Genomic DNA, 22,862 nt, shown 5'->3' on the forward strand with positions numbered 1-22,862 from the left:
AATCTAAAATATGAGACAAATTTTAGTATCTCTGTAATTCCATATATGTTGTGTTTATTAAAGACTTACAGTGTTTTAAGTGTTTTCAGTTCATTTTCTTGAACTCTTTTCCAACCATAGGTTGATCCCAGACTGAGAACCTCAGAAAATCCACCCAGGCACAGAGAGAACACAAACTCCACACAAAAACAGCTAAAATACTAACTCTGGCTGCAAGAGGATATTAATAACCAGAGCTAACCCCAAATATGATTTTTTTAAAAAGAAGAAAGAAAAAAGAAAAAAAAAATTGAATTAGTATTTTTGACTGGTGCTGAAATATCTCCACCATAAAACACAAAGGTACAACTGTATATTTTATTATGTAATATTACATTAATATTACAATAATATTAACAATGTATTATTATTATTATTTCTTAAGAGGTGTTCACTTATTACTATTGGCAAATTAGAACACATACTCATCAATACTGTATTGTACCAGTGGCTGACAATTGGGGACTTGTAGAATCATGAATTATACTGCCAAAATTAAGATTAACCATAAGGCAAAGGAGCTAACTGTGGTGAACTTGTTAACATGCAGTGTTATGATCAATACAATATCATATAGACTGCTACTGTAAAATGTGGACCTGGATTATATTGGATAATCAGGCATCAGACCGATGGTTGACCCTCTCTTTGGCTCTTCGTCTGGCTCGCTCCAGTTCGGCCATCATAGGTAGCGGACCCTCGTACATGTTGGTCTTGATTGCTCGCAGTTTCTCCTGGTAGTCTTTTGGCAAGCCATTCTGTTCTGCTCCCATTACAATCACCTGCAGTCATTGATAAGAATATATTTTCTTATAACCATTAAAACAGCCACAAATGTCAGTTGTCAAGTGCCTTAAGTTTAATATAGCAAGAGTGAGCTACCTGTAACAGTTTGGAGTTACATTCAGTAGCCACTTTGTTAGGTACACCTGCTTAACTGTTGTTATCACAAATATCCAATCAGCCAATCACAGGCTCATAGAAAACACTGAGACAACCTGCTTTGGTTCCAACCAAGCATCAGAATGGGGAAGAAAGGTGATTTAAGTAACTTTAAACATATCTTGGTTGTTGTCAGGGTTGTTAGTGTATGACATTAACAACCCTGACATATGTATTTTAGAAACAGTTGACTTCATGGATTTTTCCAGAGGTCGGAGGAGAATAACCGGATTGTTCTGAACTGCTCAGAAGGCGTCAGTAACTCAAGCAACCACTTGTTACACCCATGATAGGCAGAAGAGCATCTTTGAACTCACAACACTTTGAACCTTGAGCAGATAGGCTACAGTGGTGAAAGACCACATCAAGTGGCACTCCTGTCAGCTAAATACAACTGAGGCTGCAATTTGGACAGGCTCACCAAAACTGGACAACACAGGACCGGAAAAACATAGAGTCAGAATTTGGCATAAACAACATGAGATCATGGAAACATCCTGCCTTGTATCAATGGATCAGGCTGCTACTGGTATTGTAATGGTGTGGGGTATATTTTCTTGGCACACTGTAGGCCCCTCAATACCAAATGTCTAAATTCATTGTTTAAATGCCACAGGCTACCTGAGTGTTGTTACTGACCACATCCATCCTTTTATGACCATGGTGTCCTTGTCTTCTGATGACTTCTTCCAGCACATTAACACATCTTGTTACTAAGCTCATGTACACTGCTCAAAAAAATAAAGGGAACACTTAAACAACACAATATAACTCCAAGTAAATCAAACTTCTGTGAAATCAAACTGCCCACTTAGGAAGCAACACTGATTGACAATCAGTTTCACATGCTGTTGTGCAAATGGAATAGACAACAGGTGGAAATTATTGGCAATTAGCAAGACCCACTCAATAAAGGAGTGGTTCTGCAGGTGGGGACCACAGACCACTTCTCAGTACCTATGCTTTCTGGCTGATGTTTTGGTCACTTTTGAATGTTGGTGGTGCTTTCACACTCGTGGCAGCATGAGACGGACTCTACAACCCACACAAGTGGCTCAGGTAGTGCAGCTCATCCAGGATGGCACATCAGTGCGAGCTGTGGCAAAAAGGTTTGCTGTGTCTGTCAGCGTAGTGTCCAGAGGCTGGAGGTGCTACCAGGAGACAGGCCAGTACACCAGGAGACGTGGAGGAGGCCATAGGAGGGCAACAACCCAGGAGCAGGACCGCTAACTCCACCTTCGTGCAAGGACGAACAGGAGGAGCACTGCCAGAGCCCTGCAAAATGACCTCCAGCAGGCCACAAATGTGCATGTGTCTGCACAAACGGTTAGAAACCGACTCCATGAGGATGGTATGAGGGCCCGACGTCCACAGATGGGGGTTGTGCTCACAGCCCAACACCGTGCAGGACGCTTGGCATTTGCCAGAGAACACCAGGATTGGCAAATTTGCCACTGGCGCCCTGTGCTCTTCACAAATGAAAGCAGGTTCACACTGAGCACATGTGACAGACGTGACAGAGTCTGGAGACGCCGTGGAGAGCGATCTGCTGCCTGCAGCATCCTTCAGCATGACCGGTTTGGCAGTGGGTCAGTAATGGTGTGGGGTGGCATTTCTTTGGAGGGCCGCACAGACCTCCATGTGCTCGCCAGAGGTAGCATGACTGCCATTAGGTACTGAGATGAGATCCTCAGACCCCTTGTGAGACCATTTGCTGGTGCGGTTGGCCCTGGGTTCCTCCTAATGCAGCACAATGCTAGACCTCATGTGGCTGGAGTGTGTCAGCAGTTCCTGCAAGATGAAGGCATTGAAGCTATGGACTGGCCCGCCCGTTCCCCAAACCTGAATCTGATTGAGCACATCTGGGACATCATGTCTCGCTCCATCCACCAACATCATGTTGCACCACAGAGTGTCCAGGAGTTGGTGGATGCTTTAGTCCAGGTCTGGGAGGAGATCCCTCAGGACACCATCCGGCACCTCATCAGGAGCATGCCCAGGTGTTGTAGGGAGGTCATACAGGCACGTGGAGGCCACACACACAATACTGAGCCTCATTTTGACTTGTTTTAAGGACATTACATCAAAGTTGGATCAGCCTGTAGTGTGTTTTTCCACTTTAATTTTGTGTGTGACTCCAAATCCAGGCCTCCATTGGTTAATAAATTTGATTTCCATTGATGATTTTTGTGTGATTTTGTTGTCAGCACATTCAACTTTGTACAGAACAAAGTATTCAATGAGAATATTTCATTCATTCAGATCTAGGATGTGTTATTTGAGTGTTCCCTTTATTTTGTGTAATATTGTAATTTCAAACTGGATTCTTGAATATAACAATGGCCCTCATTTCTTAACTTTAGCCATGTAAATTGTGCGTATGAAAATTTCACGCACAAATCAGTGATTTATAAATATTTTTGTAATTGAACTTGTTTGGAAGGGAATCTGACCATTGGTACGAACAAGACCTGGCTGTCTTAAATTTAAACACGTGTTTCAAATGATGCTACTGTAACTACTGAAAATATCCATCCATCCATCCATCCATCCATCCATCCCTTTTCTTCAGCTTATTCAATTCAGGGATAAGCTGAAGAATTCAGGCAGAGTACACCTTGGACAGGGCACCAATCATTTGTAGGGCTAATATGGAGAGACAGACAACCATTCAAATCATCAGTTTACCCCATGCATGTCTTTGGACTGTGGGAGGAAGAGAACCCATGCAGACACAGGGAGAACTACTAAAAGTACTAAAAATAACAATGGTAATGATGATTATTGCCTTTTGGTTTTTCTATATATATTTTGACAGACATAATCTGATCTTATCTTATTTCATTAAAATTGACTTCTTCACTTAGGGTCTGATTTCTTTGCACAATCCCATGGATGCTGGAAAATCTGGATTTTTTTCCATTGCTGTGTTTGTCATCTCAGATGGACTGATCATGTGGTCTTGTCCTCATTTTCTTATGGTTTGTTAGTGTTATTTTATATCAATTTTGATGCCTTTTTTAAAAATTTACACCACTTTTTTGCATTTGCGCAATATTTCTAAAATTAGAAACATCCTTTCTCAGAGTGATGCTGAAAAGCTAATTCATGCATTTATTACTTCTAGGCTGGACTATTGTAATTCATTATTATCAGGCTGTCCTAAAAGCTCCCTGAAAAGCCTTCAGCTGATCCAAAATGCTGCAGCTAGAGTACTGACAGGGACTAGAAAGAGAGAGCAGATTTCTCCCATATTGGCTTCTCTTCATTGGCTCCCTGTTAAATCTAGAATAGAATTTAAAATCCTTCTCCTCACATACAAGGTCTTGAATAATCAGGCCCCATCTTATCTCAAAGACCCCATAGTACTATAGTACAACAATAGAGCAGTTTGTGTGAAGGTGAAAATATCCTTTCTAGCTTTTCTCTCAGCCCTTGAATTGCTTGTCTAAATTAGCTTTCCCTGCTATTTCACAAATGAACTGAGGGGACGTTTGGTGTGCAGCAATGTTCAGTTGAGTTGTATGTACCTGGAAGGAAATCCAGGTAATTAAGTTATATAATTGTTTTAGTACAGTTGTGGCCAAAGGTTTTGAGAATGACACAAGTGTTGGTTTTCACAAAGTTTGCTGCTTCAGTTTTGGTAATTTGCATATACTGCAGAATGTTATGAAGAGTGGCACTAGACACCCCCCCCCCAACAACAACAACAACAACAACAACAACAACAACAACAAAACTAAATACAATTTCCACTTCATTTCAGCCCTGCCAGAAAATTACCTGCTGACATCATTTTGTTAACACAGCTGAGAGTGTTGGCGGGTTAAAAGCTATAGATCACTCTGTCATGATGACTGAGTTTGAATAGCAGATTGGATACTTTAAAAAGAGGATGGTTCTTGAAATCATCATCTTTTTACTTTGGTTAACTGCAAGGAAACACATACAGTTATCTCTGCTTTGCATAAAAAGGGCTTCACAGGCACAGGTATTGCTGTGAGCAAGATTACACCTAAATCAACCATATATTGGATCATTAAAACCTTCAAGGAGAGAGGTTCAATTGTGAAGAAGGCTTCAGGGTGCCCATGAAAGTCCAACACGTGCCAGAACCATCTCTTAATGGTGATTTAGATGTGGGATTGGTGCATCACCAGTCCAGAGCTTGCTCAGGATCGGCAACAGGCAGGTGTGAATGCATCTGCACACTCGAGAAGGGCAAAGAAGCCGATTCTCTCCCAGAAAAACATTAAAGACTGGCTGATATTCTGCAAAGAGTACAGGGATTGGACCGTTGAGGACTGGAGGAAAGTCATTTTCTCTGATGAAGCCACTTTCCAATTGTTTGGGGCATCTGGAAAAATGTCTGGAGAAGGTGAGTTCTGTGTCATGCCAACAGTAAAGCATCCTGAGACCATTTGACCATTTCTCATCCAAGGGAGTGGGCTTGTGCACAATTCTGCCTAAGAACACAACCATGAATAAGGAATGGTACCAAAATGTCCTCTGAGACCAACTCCCAGCCATCCAAGAACAGTTTGGTGAAGAACAATGCATGATGGAGCATCGTGCCATAGCACAAAAGTGATAACTAAGTGAAACAAAGCATTGAAAATTTGGGTCCATGGAATGGAAACTCTCCAGGAACGTTCTCGATGGGATTAAGCCATTAATCCCATCGAGAACTCATGATCATTCCTCAAGAGGCGGACTGACAAACAAAACCCCACAAATTCTGACAAAGTCCAAGCACTGATTATGCAAGAATAGGTTGACCCAGAAGCTGACTGGCAGCATGCCAGGATGAACTGCAGAGGTCTTGAAAAGGAATACTGCAAATATTGACTCTTTGCATAAACTTAACGTAATTGTTAATAAAAGAAACTTATGAAATGCTTGTCATTATATGTCAGTATACCATAGAAACATTTGACAAATAGATCTAAAAACAGTGAAGCAGCAAACTTTGTAAAAACAATACGTGAGTGATTCTTGAAACCTTTGCACACAACTCTATGTGACAGCCTTATAACCACCACTATGTCAGGAATCAAAGATCACAACAAATTTGAGAATGCCCTGCAGTTCAGCAGATGCAAGAACCAGCAGAACAGACGGAACAATATAGGTGACACACTATAGAAGACAAAGGTATCGAAACAAAGGCATGCTGTTAGGCATGTTTGGAGCTCTCACATGTACTGAAGAACAATCTGGCATTCTAGCTCACAAGCTGTGAGATCTGTAAAACATAGCAAAGCATGGTGTGTCCTGACTGTTTTGGCCTTTCACATAGTCAGGTGATGACGGGTGTGAGCAAACTAATCCCTATTCCAGATGAATCACAGAGAGACATGAATACGAGTGAACATATAACCCTAACATAATTCACTGTGAATTCTGCATGTGGCTGGGTTTGGGCTATTACAGCACTGGCCTTCTTTATTTATTTTTAAGTGAGACCTTTTGTGCTTGAAGCCAGTGTTTAATAGTCAAATATTTAATGCATTAAGAATATGACTTTAATATATGACTAGAACTGTGTCATTTCTAATAATTATAGGAACAGACAAAGATCCAGGTTCTCAAACATAAGGCCCTGGTGTCCCACTCTGGCTCAATTAAGATCCAAGTCTTCTAAAGTGGGCTATATGTGGCCCATGAAGGAAGGTATAATTTTCACAGCTGTTTTACAGCTGTTCCTGCTGATAAAGATCTATTAAGTAATGCACAAACAATTCAATGACAGAAAGGTTACTGCTTTTTCCCATATCTACTATGAAATTTCTGTTGGTTGTTTTTACAGTGGGTCTACAGTGAACAAACCTCTGTGAATTAACAAAACCTTTTTTAATTACTGGACAGTCTGGGTAATGAGATCATGACTATCCTTGTCCCTTGTGTTCTGATATTTGTACCATGGAGGATGAACTTATATTGGTATACGGTTGAACTAGTTGCTCAGAGTCTTTCACAGTTCTGATCCCTTCTTTACTGCAGAAACAGTCGGGCACTCAGGAAGGCTTTGTTTCGTTGTTGTTGTCTCTATCATAGCTTTTTGAAACATGTTGCTGACATTAAATAATACAATTTCTCAGTTTTAACATGTGCCTTCATTTTATTATTTGTAATGACTCTGTGCTGTTAATGTTCTGAATTTTACATACACAGTTAAACCTGTTTATAGCCCACAGTCAGTGATATAAATGTGGACAACACGTTCTGATGTAACAGGAAAAGTGTAGCCATTATTGTATTATATCAAAATGTCTGAGGTTCAAGAAGCCTGGTTTTATTTCAGGAGTGTTACATCACTACTTTAAGCTACGTGTATGTAAACTGGCAGCTGAGTGAATGTTTTTGGTTCTACTGACCAAACTATGAAAGAACCAAACTAACAATAAATGTACCGTCCTTACAATAAGTAAAATGAATGATGAGTGGAAGTTATTACTGTGTGACACAAAGAGCCGTTGTTCTTCAGATCTTAGAAGTGATTCTTAACCATTTTTCATTAAAAAGTGCCAGTGTGGCAGTTAACTTTAAGTTTCCCATCAGATTTGTATTTTTATTTAGTTATTATTTTATTTCAGTTCAGGTTCCACAGTGTATTTGCTTGTTTATTGTTTAAAATGCTTAGTTTCACATTAGTCTTAGTAATTTCACTTTTAGTTGTTGGTATATTGTAAGATTTTATAGTTCAGCACAGTGCAATAATACAATACAAACATTAGACACAATCTCACTGACTTACCAGTCTCACAGATGCACCAGTGCCTTCCACGCTGAATGTGATCATATTCACAAAGACACTGAAGACTTTTGCTGTATATTTGAATTTAGTTCATTTTGGAAGTTTGGAGTGATGTTTTATTTAGTTTCCTTTTTAAAAAAAAATCAGTTAACTTAAATGTAAAGTTTTTAGCAAAGGTTTCAGTATTTTTATGAGACACACGCACAAACATTAGCATCATCCTTTACATTTTTTCCCCCTGAAATCAGAACATGATTCAGTCTTCTTGCATTATATCGAAACGCTCACAATCATGACTAGGGTCAAATCTCACCTTAAGATATTGTGGTGATGGTGGAGCATACACACAGCTGTTCATTATGTAGGTGCGACAGTTGAGGTCCTGGCCTTTTGTCTTCACTGATAGCTCCACAGGACTGTATGCACCTAATGTCACATTCTCTTGACTAAACACACGCACACACACAAAAAGGCATGTTACATGTCATGTTAACAAGGACACTGACTGAAACAAAAAAACCCCTTACCTGTCAAGAGACTCCAGATCAGACATGTTCATCCTCCACACCACACCCCAGACCTCATCTCCAGGGCTGTGCTCTATGGTGGCAACCCCTCCATGCCACCGGTCACTGGCGAGGCCTTTGTGGTTCCCAAAAACCAGCTTATAATCCTGAAAAGTGACACAAATGATCACTTTAATTCTGTGCTGTTCATGTGGGAGAGATGCTCCATTTTTCAGACTGTACCTTGAGCCTGGCCACACAGTGTACTGTCGCAGAGGGATTCTTGAGATGGAGCCGCTCCTTTAGCAGGTTACTACCATAAGCAAAGTACAGGAAAGTGTGGTTATCCTCCATGTTGTCATCAGTTTGTGAACAAAGTAGGCTGATGTATGAAGGATTATGAGTGGTCAAAGAATAGGGCGACCCTGACAGAGGTGGAGAGCAGAGTTGAGCCACAGTTTTGTGGAGGTGCAGCATGCAGAGGTGAGAGAGCATGAGCCGCAGAGTGACAGAAATGAAGTACTGGCCTTCCAGCACTCACACACTATTCTCATGCTAATCCCCTGCACTGCCACTGAGTTCTATTCACACTCACAATACATAGTTTGCCTCATGTGTCGAGCCAACAGTACTAAGCCAGTGAGTTTGCGCTGTCACAAAAGTGGTTTTGAATACTTTGACAGGTGTTTATATGTCTGGACCGATTTGGTCAAATTGATAGCATAGTTTTATATTTGACTATGAAAAATGCAGTTACCTAACTTGGTAGGTAAGTGGCTAATATTAATTTGTAGGCCAAGATTTAAAAATTGGGGTGAACCAAGACAGACAGATATGTTTTTTTAATTTATTATCAATTTATTTAATAATATTTTTGCCCTCCTATTATTTGCTTATGCAGAGATGATTGCCATTAGCAGTACACCATTAATTAGCGTTACAAACATGGAGCTACTTTTACTTTCTTACTTTGAGTACATTTCAGAGCCTGTACTTTTTCACTTTTAAGGAGGTCCTCAAAGTATTCCTTCCACCGTCCGACTATAACCTCATTTGAAGTCAGCAGCGCTCCACTCGCACTATAGACTGTGTGAGTAGAGCACCGTTTTCCCCTCCTGAGTCGCCTGACAGTTTGCCAGAATCGCTTCGATGCCCTCCAAAAGTCTTTTTCCATGGCCTCACCAAACTCCTCCCACAGTAAAGTTTTTGCTTTAGCCACCGCCCGAGGCGCGTTCTGCTTGGCCTGCCCGTACCCGTCAGCTGCCTCCAGAGTCCCGCTGTCATGAACTGCTGCGGCTGGCAAGAGTGAGGTCCTCTAAGCAGAACACCAGAGACACAGGGGTACACTCAAAACGCAGCTTTATCACTGGAGGCAGAAACACAAAGGGAGCAAACTTTGGCTGACTGAAGGATACAAACTGGAAAACATAACAGGAGCTCAATGAAAACAGAAACCAAAAGAACTAAACACAAAATACTGGGCACATGGCCCAGGACCATGACACCCACAGGTTAACCAAGCCTGATAAGACTCCTTCTTCAGCTTGATGGCTCCCTTCACCTTCAGTGACCACCATCTGGTTCGGGGGTTACCACCACGACAGGCACCAACCACCTTGCAGCCACAGCTCTGAGCAGCAGCCTCAAGAATGGAGGTGTGGAACATGGTCCATTCGGACTCAGTTCCCTCAGTCTCCCTCGGAATTCTGTCGAAGTTCTGGTGGAGGTGGAAGTTGAAGATCTCCTGGACTGGGGCTTCTGCCAGGCATTCCCAGCACACCCTCACAACACATTTAGGTGTGCCAGGTCTGTCCAGTATCTTCAGGTGGTGATCAGTTGACAGCTCAGCTCCTCTCTTCACCCGAGTGTCCAGAACATACGGCCGCAGGTCTGGTGATATGATTGCAAAATTGATCATCGACCTGCGACCTAGGGTGTCCTGGTATTACGTGTACTTATGGACATCCTTATTTTCAAACATGGTGTTCATTATGGACAAACTGTGGTTTGCAGAGAACTACAATAACAAGACACCATTCGGGTTTAGATCGGGCAGGCCGTTCCTCCCAATCACGCCCCTCCAGCTCTCACTGTCATTGACCACGTGAGTGTTGAAGCCTCTCAGCAGGACGATGGAGTTACCGGATGGGGCGCCCTCGAGCACCCTGCCCAGCGACTTCAAAAAGGGTGGGTACACTGAGCTGTCATTCAGCACATAAGCGCAAACAATAGTCAGGACCCCTTCCCCAGCCCGAAGGAGGAGGGAAGCAATCCTCTCATCTACCGGTGAAAACTCCAGTGTACGGGCAGCAAGCCAGGGGGATACGAGAATACCCACCCCAGCTCGCCACCTCTCACTGAGGGCAACTCTAGACTGGAACAGAGTCCAGCCCCTCTCCAAGAGACTGGTTCGAGAGCCCAGGCCATGCGTTGAGGTGAACCCGACTATATCTAGCCAGTATCTTTCAACCTCACGCATTAGCTCAGGCTCCTTCCCCACAGACAGGTGATGTTCCCTGTCCCAATAGCCAGTCTCGATAGCCGGGGACTTGCTTTTGAATGCACATGTCCAACTGTTAAATGTTTCAGAACTTTTTGCACAAGTTGCTGTTCTCTAACAGTCGCTTTGTAAGTCGCTTTGGATAAAGGCATCTGCTAAATGTAATAAAGTAAAGTAAGTAACGTAACAAGGAGCTTAACGGCAAAATTCACAACAGGTGTTTGATCCTCGAATCGACCAATAAATGTCCTGGTTCAATTAGAGCTGGTGTTTAAACTGTAAATAACAGCAAGACAAATGATTTGATACTTCCTGATAAAATATACAATAACAAGCCAGTTACTCGCTGTTCTAATTTTATCTAATTTAATGGTGGGCTGCTGTTTGTTTACAGTGTTGAGTCACCATCTAGTGGCAACGTCTGCTCATGTAGTGCACTGATAACACACTGTTGATCTTATTCATGGCTGTTAAAAATAGCAGTAGTGAGCCATGATGAGACTTTGCCATCGGACAGGGAAGTCAACTTAAGCTGACATCAAAATCAAACATTAACACACCATCACATGAAGAACACCCTATCATGCAGTACAACAAAGCAGAGGTTTGGTAGCAATGGATGTGGTGCACTGGATAGAGCCATCCAGTCAGAATGGCACTTTTTTTATTTGTTTTTATTTTTTTCTAATCATTTATAATCATTAGGGGGAGAAAATACTCATTTACTAGGCATTAATCATTAATACTGGAATGTTCAAAGAGTATTATTTACTCAAGAGCTATTCATTTTCTGTGTTGGCCTTCAACACTGTCCTGCCACTGTCTCTCTCTCTGTGGATTCCTGGAAGCATGGCTGCTTACTCTCCCCACTGGATCTGGCTGGCACACCTTTTCAACCCCATGCAATATTTAAACAATCAACAACAATTAATCATCCACTTCTTTCCAGATCCTCCAGCTCCACAAACCTGTGCGTAGAAGCTGAATTTAGTGGCTTATTAACTTTGGCTCTAACTCTGGTTTTCATCTTACCAGGATATATTGTCATGATAATGAGTTAGCGAGCTTTGTCGAGCAGAAAGAGTAAGTTTTATTGTCACGAGGCTTTCTTTTAGCATGTCTAGATCATCTTATGTTGAATAAATACACTGATCTGGAGCAGGTTATGTTCAAGACATCAGCAGCTGCCCCTGTACAGAGCTCTGTGACACTGTCTGTGAAAAGCGCTAAATAAATAAAATTATTTACTTACTTAGTTTTTCCAAACTGACAAGTATCCAAATAGACCAAATATCCAACTTAACTATTTCTTTATTAGGAGAAAAAAGCTATCCAAACCTGCCTGTCCCTCTAATAACGTTTGCGCCTCTCTTGGCGGGAAGAAGTGTTTGCAATAACTGGCAATGAGCCTTACGTATTGCGGTGGAGGAATATCACACACAGAAAGGCCTGGGCCAAGGTGGACCTTCTAGCTGTGAGGCAACAGTGCTAACCACCATGCCACCATGCTGCCTCTCTTGGGCCTTTCACACATGTAACTCTCTCTGTCAGCCCTTTGATAGACTGGTGAAGTGTCAGTAGCCAAGATCTGTTTAGGCATAGACAGCCACCCCAGGGAAAATGAAATGCTTGGTTAAGTCATTGTCATACTTTACTGTGCAAAATTATGGAATAACCTGGTCATTCAGTATATTCAGGTAGTCAGCTGACCTCATTCTTTGAGCACATAATGTTGCTGAACCTAGACCTGACCAACTGCAGCAACCCCAGATCACAGCACTGCCCCCACAGGCTTGTACAGTAGGCACTAGGCATGATGGTGCATCACTTCACCTGCCTCTCTTCTTACCCTGATGTGCACATCACTCTGGAACAGGGTAAATCTGGACTCATCAGACCACATGACCTTCTTCCATTGCTCCAGAGTCCAATCTTTATGCTTCCTCGCAGATTGAAGCCTTTTTTTCCTGTTAGCCTCACTGGTGGTTTTCTAAAGTCTACACAGCTGTTCAGTCCCAATCCCTTGAGTTCCCTTCACATTGTGTGTGTGGAAATGCTCTTACTTTCACTATTAAACACAGCCCTGAGTGCTACTGTTGTTTTTCTTCGATCTGATTTCACCAAACGTTTAAGTGATCACTGATCACGATCATTCAGGATTTTTTCCAGCCACATTTCTTCCTTGAAGACGATGGGTCCCCACTATCCTTCCAGTTTTTAATGTGTTGGACAGTTCTTAATCCAAATTTAGTAGTTTCTGCAATCTCCTCAGATGTTTTCTCTGCTTGATGCAGCCAATGATTCGACCCTTCTCAAACACACTGACATCTTTTCCACGACCACGCGATGTGTCTTTGACATGGTTGTTTAAGAGATGAGAAGCAACTCATTGCACCAGTTGGGGTTAAATAATTTGTTGCCAGCTGAAAGATAATTGCCCATGCAGTAATTATCCAATAGGAGGCTCGTACCTATTTTTTTAGTTAAATCCAGTGACTGGATGACTGGTGACTTATATATTTGGTAACGCTTTCTTTTAAGGCCCGCCCTTAGGCCGTAACTATCCTGTAAGTAAATTTTAGTTATGTGGAATTCCGCCATAATTATTTTTAATTCCGCCGTAATTATTTTTACTACGGCTGAATTATTTTTAATTCCCCTGTAATTAATTTTAATTCCTCCGTAATTATTTTTAATTCCGCCATAATTATTTTTACTATGGCTGAATTAAAAAATAATTACGGCGGAATTGAAAATAATTACGGTGTAATTCCACATAACTAAAATTTACTTACACGATAGTTATGGCCAAAGGGCGGGCCTTAAAAGAAAGCGTTACCATAGATTTATATTCTTGTTCTCCACATACCCATTGAGTTCTTGTTGAAGGCTCTTACGGTCCTGTTGATCTTATACAGTTCTAGGCATTCCAGGATCCATGTGTGTGGCATCGAGTCATAGGCTTTCTTGTAATCAATCCAGGCGGTGCACAGGTTGGTCAGTCGGGTCTTACAGTCTTGAGTGACTGCTCTATCTACCAGTAGCTGGTGTTTAGCTCCCCTGGTCTCTCTGCCTATCCTTTTCTGGGCCTCACTGATGTATTGTGCCACATGGCTACTCATCTCAGCTGCTATGATGCCTGAGAGGAGTTTCCATGTTGTACTGAGGCAGGTTATGGGCCGGTAGTTGGATGGGACTGGTCCCTTCTGGGGGTCCTTGGGGATCAGGACCGTCTGGCCCTCAGTCAGCCATTCTGGGTGTGTCTTAGCCTCTAGCAGCTGGTTCCTGGGGATCAACATCAGGGAGGATCTGAGCTGGTCACATCATTTATATATATATATATATATATATATATATATATATATATATATATATATATATAATATCCCCAGGAACCTGAAGCAGCCGACTCTCTCCACCTCTGTCCCTTCAATATGAATAGGGGTGTGCCCTCCACCCTGCAGTCTCCTGTAGTCCACGATGAGCTCCTTGGTCTTGCTGACATTGAGCAGCAGGTTGTTGTCCTGACACCATGATGTCAGGGCTCTCACCTCTGCTCTATAAGCAGACTCATCTCCCTCTGAAGTGCAGCCAATGATGGTGGTGCCATCTGGAAACTTAACAATGGCGCTAGGTGTGGCCGTACAGTCATGAGTGAACAGAGTGTACAGCAGGGGGCTGAGCACACAACCTTGGGGGGCACCGGTGCTGAGCATCAGTATAGATCATGTGACACTGCCAATCCGCACCACCTGTGGTCTGCCTGTCAGGAAGTCCAGGATCCAGTTACATAAGGAGACACTGATGCCCAGAACGAGAAGCTTCATGATACGCCTCAATGGGATTATGGTGCTGAAAGCAGAGCTGTAGTCAAGAAACAGCATCCACACATACAGGGGTTGGACAATGAAACTGAAACACCTGTCATTTTAGTGTGGGACGTTTCATGGCTAAATTGGACCAGCCTGGTGGCCAATCTTCATTAATTGCACATTGCACCAGTAAGAGCAGAGTGTGAAGGTTCAATGAGCAGGGTAAGAGCACAGTTTTGCTCAAAATATTGCAATGCACACAACATTATGGGTGACATACCAGAGTTCAAAAGAGGACAAATTGTTGGTGCACATCTGTGACCAAGACAGCAAGTCTTTGTGATGTATCAAGAGCCACGGTATCCAGGGTAATGTCAGCATAGCACCAAGAAGGACGAACCACATCCAACAGGATTAACTGTGGACGCAAGAGGAAGCTGTCTGAAAGGGATGTTCGGGTGCTAACCCGGATTGTATCCAAAAAATATAAAACCACAGCTGCCCAAATCACGGCAGAATTAAATGTGCACCTCAGCTCTCCTGTTTCCACCAAAACTGTCCGTCGGGAGCTCCACAGGGCCGGGCTGCTACAGCCAAACCTTTGGTCACTCGTGCCAATGCCAAACGTCGGTTTCAATGGTGCAAGGAGCGCAAATCTTGGGCTGTGGACAATGTGAAACATGTATTGTTCTCTGATGAGTCCACCTTTACTGTTTTCCCCACATCCGGGGGAGTTACGGTGTGGAGAAGCCCCAAAGAAGCGTAACACCCAGACTGTTGCATGCCCAGAGTGAAGCATGGGGGTGGATCAGTGATGGTTTGGGCTGCCATATCATGGCATTCCCTTGGCCCAATACTTGTGCTAAGGCCCAACACTGCCAAGGACTACCGAACCATTCTGGAGGACCATGTGCATCCAATGGTTCAAACATTGTATCCTGAAGGTGGTGCCATGTATCAGGATGACAGTGCACCAATACACACAGCAAGACTGGTGAAAGATTGGTTTGATGAACATGAAAGTGAAGTTGAACATCTCCCATGACCTGCACAGTCACCAGATCTAAATATTATTGAGCCACTTTGGGGTGTTTTGGAGGAGCGAGTCAGGAAACGTTTTCCTCCACCAGCATCACGTCGTGACCTGGTCACTATCCTGCAAGAAGAATGGCTTAAAATCCCTCTGACCACTGTGCAGGACTTGTATATGTCATTCCCAAGACGAATTAAATTTCAATTTCCAATTTTTCAATTTTATTTATATAGCGCCAAATCACAACAAACTGTCGCCTCAAGGCGCTTTGTATTGTGAGTAAAGACCCTACAATAAAATTGCGGCCAATTGACGCTGTATTGGCCGCAAAAGGAGGCCCTACACCATACTAATAAATTATTGTGGTCTAAAACCAGGTGTTTCAGTTTCATTGTCCAACCCCTGTATGTTCTTATATGTAAAATGGTAAATGGTAATGGACTAGTTCTTATATAGCGCTTTTCTACTCAGTATGAGCACTCAAAGCGCTTATACAACCTGTTTTGCATTCACCCATGCACTCCCATTCATACAAGCACTTCCGTTTTTACAAAGCTAAGTGCTTTTTAATTACCGTATTTTCCGGAGTATAAGTCGCACTTTTTTTCATAGTTTGGCTGGGGGTGCGACCTATACTCCGGAGCGACGTATATGTGACATTTATAACACATGAACCAAAATACTCCAGCCACTTGACATCTCCGTGAACTGCAGCTTTAAGGCAGTCTTGCGTAACCTGTGGGCGCAGTGGATGATGGATGGAGAGCACAGCTTAACGGCAACTGGGAGAATGCGCCACCCAACTTTCCTGGAAGTCATTGGATGGATCAAGAAAACATGGGCTTCAGTGACAACCAAACCATCCTGTTGGGATTCAGAAAGGCTGGAATAATTGGAACTGCAGCTGACGACGAGTCTGACTAACGCGACACAGAAGAGGAAGCGGCGCTTCGTCTACGGAGTGTACGGAGTTGTTTAGAAGTGACACCGAGGATGAAGAATTCAATGGGTTGATGGTTTGGTTAACTTGTTAGTATGTTCTTTATGCTATGGTTATCTGAATAACTTAATGTTACGTTAACATACTGTAGCGATTCTCTTAGTTAGAGAACGTGTTGATGTTGTGGGATTTCGGACTGTTCGGGAGGTTCGTGAAGGCAGCATGGAGAGAGAGAAAAAGACCGAGAGCTTGCCTGTGTGTGTGTTGCTGTTCCGCTGTTGTAGTTGTGGTTGGCGTGGCTGTGGCCTACAGCAGCCGTTTTCTGTTAATAAAGACGATCTTTGTTGTGAATATCGCCGACTTTGGAAGTGTGTTTACAACGTTACAATACCGAACACGTGTTCGTTGTGCGTCATGTAGCTGAATGTGCTACGTTAGCATAACGTAGGTGTAACCATGTTCGTCCTGTTCTTTAATCCATTATTATTTTAAATTGCCGTTCAAGATGGAATTTCTGCTCTGGGTCTCGGATTCTATCAACCCCCCCCCCCCCCCCCCCCCAAAAAAAGTGCGACTTATAGTCCAGTGCGACCTATATATGTTTTTTTCTTCTTTATTATGCATTTTTTGGCTGGTGCGACCTATACTCCGGAGCGACGTATAGTCCGAAAAATACGGTAACTAACATTCACACGCATTCATACTCCGACAGAACGGTCGGAGAGCAACTTGGGGTTAAGTATCTTGCCCAAGGATACATTGGCATGTAGCCTGGAGTAGCCAGGATTCGAACCGCTGACCTTCCGATCAGTAGGTGACCTGCTCTACCTACTGAGCTACAGCCACCCCAACATAGCCACTACAGCCAACATATGTGTTCATATGTTGGCTGTTATGTGTAACCAGAATAGTGGTTCATCCATTGAGTTACGTGCACTTTTATGCATGAATGATGTACAGTCCCGGCCCAACGTTTGGACACACTTACCCAATGGGTAACACAACCAATCTGCAAAGAAATCCTGAAAGATCTTCAGGTGGTTTTTAACATGGTCTTCATAAAGACCACTTTAAAAATGACAAGTTGGCTCCTTGGAAGAAATGAGGTGTGGCTCAAGATTGTTGCACAGTGCTATGAGAAGTTACTCTGAAGCTTCAGATCTGATCTGATGCTTATAATTGATTTGGAAAATATTTTTAATGATTAGCAGCAAATTGTACTTTATGAACTACTTACCATTAGAGTAGCTCCACCTCAATCAGCTGCACTGTGTCACAAACTAGAATTACCACTTTGCTGTTGCATACATCCATCAAAAAGTTGCTGTTTACCTGTATGTCTCTCCAGATTTTGCTTTGACTCTTTGGTTATGAAACACCTCATATTATTCAGTTTGACATTTGTGTCAATTTTGATCATAAATAGCTTTTATGACTTTTGGGTTATAGCCAAAAATGCACTTTAGAACCAATTCAGTTAAATCACCAAATTCTAATCACTCCATGCTTAAGACAAAGTGACCTCTTGTAAGTCATGAAATGATACATTATATGGGCAGGATAGGAATGACCACTGAGTCCCTGTGAATGTGACCTTGCACCTCCAAAATCAGTTCATTCTTCAAGGATTCTTTATTGTCATTTGTCATAGTCTGGCTCAAAGGCCATGATAAATGATAGGAGAGACATGCTAAATTCAAAACACTGATTTATTTTGCCATAAAATAAACGATCCCAATATAAACCCAAAGAAACAGGAAAACATGGGGCTGGTTGAAGGAGGTAAGGACAGGAAAAAAGAAGCCTCCCAGGGCTGAGACAGCGTGCTCTTAAATGCTCCAGGGAGACTGGCCAGGTGCTCCCAGTTGCACTGATTAGCTCCGCCCACCAGGAACCTGCAAGACACAAACGAGCAACAGCAGGCCGTGGCCAAGGCAGAGGGCCGTCACACATTCACATCACATTTGGATGCAGTGGAAGGAAATTCTGTCCTCAGGTCCCAGAGCTGCCCATGTGATAGTTATGACAGTTTCAGTGATTTAAAGAAGAATAAATATAAATATAACAATAATATAAAGAAAGAATATACATGCATATCTACACACACACATTCACACACACAAATGCATACACCTGTGTGTACCTTTCAAGGTAAATGTGGAATTAACAGTTCAGGATGTGGCATGATGGTAGAGAAACTTGGTGCCACAGCAGTGATTTGTGCAAATGACAGCAGCAATAAGTGTGTGCAACAGCAGCATAAATGTATACAATGCATACAGTGTGCAAGAGCAGTGCAGCTACACAACCCCACCAGAGTTCAACAGTCTCACAGCTTCAGGGAAGAAGCTGTTCCTCAGTCTGCTGGTCCTGGTCTTGATGCTCCTCAGCCTCCTGCCTGAGGGGAGGGGAACAAAGAGTATGTGTGCTGGGTGTGTGGGGCCCTTCAGGATGCAGGTGGCCCTTTTCCAGCATCTGGAGGTGTAAATGTTGGTGGTGGTGGAGAAGCTGACTCCAACAGCCTTCTGTGCAGCCTTCACCACCCTCTGCAGAGCTTTCTTCTCTGCTGCAGAGCAGCTTCTGTGCCTCACAGTGATGCAGGAGCCGAGGACGCTCTCCACCACACATCTGTAGAATGAGGAGAGGACTGAGCTTCTGAGTCCAGCTCAGCCTCCTGAGGAAGAATCCTAGTTTGTGGCAATTTTGAAAAACTTTCTTAAAGAATTTAAGATCAAATCATGTGTGATGTTACACTGGTCATGAACGTTTGACCATTTCAGTCTAATCTGTTCATTCCATAAGTCCTTAAGTGTTTGTAATGGTCTCATGTCTTTGAGTAAATTTGTGCTAAATTTAGAAAAAAAAAGTTACTCTTTCAACAATTATTTTGCTGAACTGGAGCCATAAAGTATTTGGAAAATGCATGATAATTATAAACCTTTGAATTGTCTCAGTGTTCATTAGTAGACCTTTCATGTTTGAGTTAATTTTTGGTAAATACTTTTTGATGACAATGAGGTAATGTATTTCACTTAAAGTGGAGCTTTAGCGTGTTAAATTGTCTGTTTCTCTCTCAGCTACCAAGTGTTGAGCCCAGACAGCTCAGAGGCAGACAGTGATTCAGTATACACAAGGTCTGATACAAGGTCTTTATTTTAAACAAATACAGAGCTTCTCAGTTCCAGCTCCCCCACAAACTACTGTCTACAGTCAAGTGTTGCATAGGTTTACTGTATACATGTGGTCAGAGGGAGGACAAGGTATATGACAGTCTTATTCTCTCAAAGCTTGAAATAAAGGAAGTGATGTGCAGATCAGTGAGCCCCACTTATTATAGAGAGAAGAACTTACTGTAGAAGCAAAATAAAGACGAAAATAATGCTTATCACATTTCACACCATGCAGTGGGTACTGAACTCAAGAAGCAGGAGAGCTCTCACAGGTTTATTACACTGTAGTTATGAAAATCAGAGAATAGCCATGAGTCAGCTCAACAAAAAAAAAAAAATCCCAAAATGGGACATACAAAATATGAAGTGAAAACAATCTGAAAGTCTGGACAAATAAAACCACTACTAATACATGTGAACTGGCAGAACACCAGTTCACTTAGCCACACAGACTGGTGTCTGTGACACAGAGCATGAAAAGAGTTGAGTGAAGAAGAACAGTGCATCATGGGAACCCTCCAGCAGCCTCTAGGCCTATAGCAGCATAACTAAGGGAGGGTTCAGGGTCACCTGATCCAGCCCTAACTATAAGCTTTATCATAAAGGAAAGTTTTAAGCCTAATCTTAAAAATAGAGAGGGTGTCTGTCTCCTGAATCCAAGCTGGAAGCTGGTTCCACAGAAGAGGGGCCTGAAAGCTGAAGGCTCTGCCTCCCATTCTACTCTTAAGTATCCTAGGAACCACAAGTAAGCCAGCAGTCTGAGAGCGAAGTGCTCTGTTGGGGTGATATGGTACTATGAGGTCTTTGAGATAAGATGGGGCCTGATTATTCAAGACCTTGTAGGTGAGGAGAAGGATTTTAAATTCTATTCTAGATTTAACAGGGAGCCAATGAAGAGAAGCCAATATGGGAGAAATCTGCTCTCTCTTTCTAGTCCCTGTCAGTACTCTAGCTGCAGCATTTTGGATCAGCTGAAGGCTTTTCAGGGAGCTTTTAGGACAGCCTGATAATAATGAATTACAATAGTCCAGCCTAGAAGTAATAAATGCATGAATTAGCTTTTCAGCATCACTCTGAGAAAGGATGTTTCTAATTTTAGAAATATTGCACAAATGCAAAAAAAGCGGTCCTACAAATTTGTTTAATATGTGCATTGAAGGACATATCCTGGTCAAAAATGACTCCAAGATTTCTCACAGTGTTACTGGAGGCCAAAGTAATGCCATCCAGAGTAAGTATCTGGTTTGACACCATGTAAAGAGTGTGCTTTGGATCAAGCATGTGAAAATTACACTATGAAATAATTCGTTTTCTAGAGATTTATAATTAAGCTACACAGATTAAGCTACATAAAACACCATTGTGCACTGGAGGAACAGGAAGTGATACAATACTACAGTGAGACCCAAGAACAAGTGAGAGCGCCACAGAAGGAGAGCAATAAATCTCCATCAGATCAGAAGTGTTAACAGTTAAACTGGTATATACTTATGTGGAGCCTTCCTCTAATCAGTATGAAGGATGACTAAAGAAAATCCCACCCTTCAGTATTATTCTGAACTTTTAAAGAGAGAGAACAAAGAGTGTGTGCTGTAACCTAACTCTGCTGCCTGTGATGTCTTATAAAATGTTCAGTGTTTTGTCCATCTAACCCTTCAAATATACTTACACACTGTGTATACAGTTGAATTAACACTATATTATGCAAAGAACTGTACAAAACTGTTGTGACCATTATTGTGCAAATAACCTGAAATTAGGCAGGAAGTAGCTGTTTACATATCAAGTTCAGTTTGGATCAGAGAAAATGCCCCATTTTTTCAGTTAGTCTCAAAAATATATTTGTGTATCCATGCTGAGTCTCACTGCACTGCTGAACATGTTTTCCTCTGATGCTCAGTGAAGATCTCATCTATTCTCTTCATTATCCCCCCCCCCCCCTCTCTCCTCACACCTTTGTTGCACAGCCTTCAGCCTCAGTGGGGATCTGTGGGTGAACACTGGCTTCCCAGAGTCCTGGTCAGTGAGCTTTCCACAGAGGGTTGTGGTATATCCAGCCTTCTCCCTACACATGCATGCACACACAGAACAAAAGTGCCATCAGTGCTTCCATCATTATGGAAATTTTAATTAAATCACATTAACTTAAATGTTACATCTTTCAGAAAAACATAATGACAATTCACAACACCTGAGCAAAATCTAAGTAAAAGCTTGATCACCTTCAAGCAACAGGAACATGAATTTTGAAGTAGTTTGAGTAATAGATTATCTGGTGATTAGGGTCCTCTAAATAGAAGAATGGATTCCAGCAGGACAGGAAATAGGAAGCAGGACAGGAGTCTAGATGCTGGTGGTGGCAGAGAGAAGCAGGTGGCTTGGATGAGGTTGGGGAGAAGGCAGAATGACAGAGGAGCACTGAGATTTACCTGGAACAGAGGCTTAATTGGGAATCGCAGAAGGTGGGCAAGGAAAAGATGACAGTCTAGTCTCTACAGAACCTTCACTTTTCTCTGCTGTAGCCAATGACAGGTTGGCTTGGACTTGTTGGAACATCCAGGTGAACCCCATGTGCAGCATCTCTGGGTTGATGAGGGCAAATTTTCCTCCAGTATTTTCAGATAACGTGCTGCATTTGTCTTGCCATCAAAGTTCCCTGTGCCCGAGGTGCTCACACATCCCCGAAACATCAGCGAGCCCCCTCAGTGTTTCACAGTAGGGATGGTGCACTTTTAAACTCATGTAGAGTTTATAGCTGTGGCCAAAAACATTCATTCTGGTCTCATCACTCCAAATAACTTTGATCCAGAAGTTTTGAGGCTTGTCTCTGTGCTGTTTGGGGTATTATATGCAGGCTGCTTTGTGCCATTTGGATCATCATTGCTTTCTTCTGGCAACTCAGCCATTTTTTCTTCAAGTGCCTCCTTATTGTGCATCTTGTAACAGCCACACCACTTTTTTTCCTCGATGTCAGCTGAAACTATTTGTGGGTATTTCTGTGGGTAAGCCTGAAATTTGTGTTGGTCTACCTGATGGTAGCTTGGTTTCAACAGAATCCCTCATTTTCAGTTTCTTAATTAGAGTTTGAGCACTGCTGATTGGCATTCTCAATTCCTTGGATATCTTTTTAAATCCTTCTTTTATAAAGTTTAACTATCTTTCC

The 22,862-nt window shown here is 42.4% G+C and overlaps 1 protein-coding gene and 1 pseudogene across 1 annotated transcript; both read right to left on the reverse strand.

Annotated features, from left to right (window-relative positions):
* Positions 1–555: 555 nt before the first annotated feature.
* Positions 556–8,724, reverse strand: ggctb (gamma-glutamylcyclotransferase b). The gene is made up of 4 exons (XM_030724718.1): positions 8,488–8,724; positions 8,266–8,411; positions 8,052–8,184; positions 556–821 (listed from the first exon to the last, which is right to left on the reverse strand). Exons 1-4 carry the CDS (start codon positions 8,719–8,721, stop codon positions 657–659), a joined length of 678 nt encoding a protein of 225 aa, XP_030580578.1. The 5' UTR covers positions 8,722–8,724; the 3' UTR covers positions 556–656.
* Positions 8,725–20,855: 12,131 nt separating this feature from the next.
* LOC115776864 (oxysterol-binding protein-related protein 10-like) overlaps positions 20,856–22,862 on the reverse strand; it is a 105,024-nt pseudogene continuing 103,017 nt past the window's right edge.

This window comes from Archocentrus centrarchus, unplaced genomic scaffold (assembly GCF_007364275.1).
Source record: "Archocentrus centrarchus isolate MPI-CPG fArcCen1 unplaced genomic scaffold, fArcCen1 scaffold_40_ctg1, whole genome shotgun sequence".
Lineage (NCBI taxonomy): Eukaryota > Metazoa > Chordata > Actinopteri > Cichliformes > Cichlidae > Archocentrus > Archocentrus centrarchus.

Bases quoted from the DNA above. Each gene is read 5' to 3' on its own strand.
- ggctb (XM_030724718.1), bottom strand. From the start codon at position 8,721: ATGCTGCACCTCCACAAAACTGTGGCTCAACTCTGCTCTCCACCTCTG. The intron at 8,185-8,265 runs GTAAGGGGTTTT...GCGTGTGTTTAG, and splicing joins GATCTGGAGTCTCTTGACAG to TCAAGAGAATGTGACATTAG. The intron at 822-8,051 runs GTGAGATTTGAC...CAATGACTGCAG, and splicing joins CATCACCACAATATCTTAAG to GTGATTGTAATGGGAGCAGA.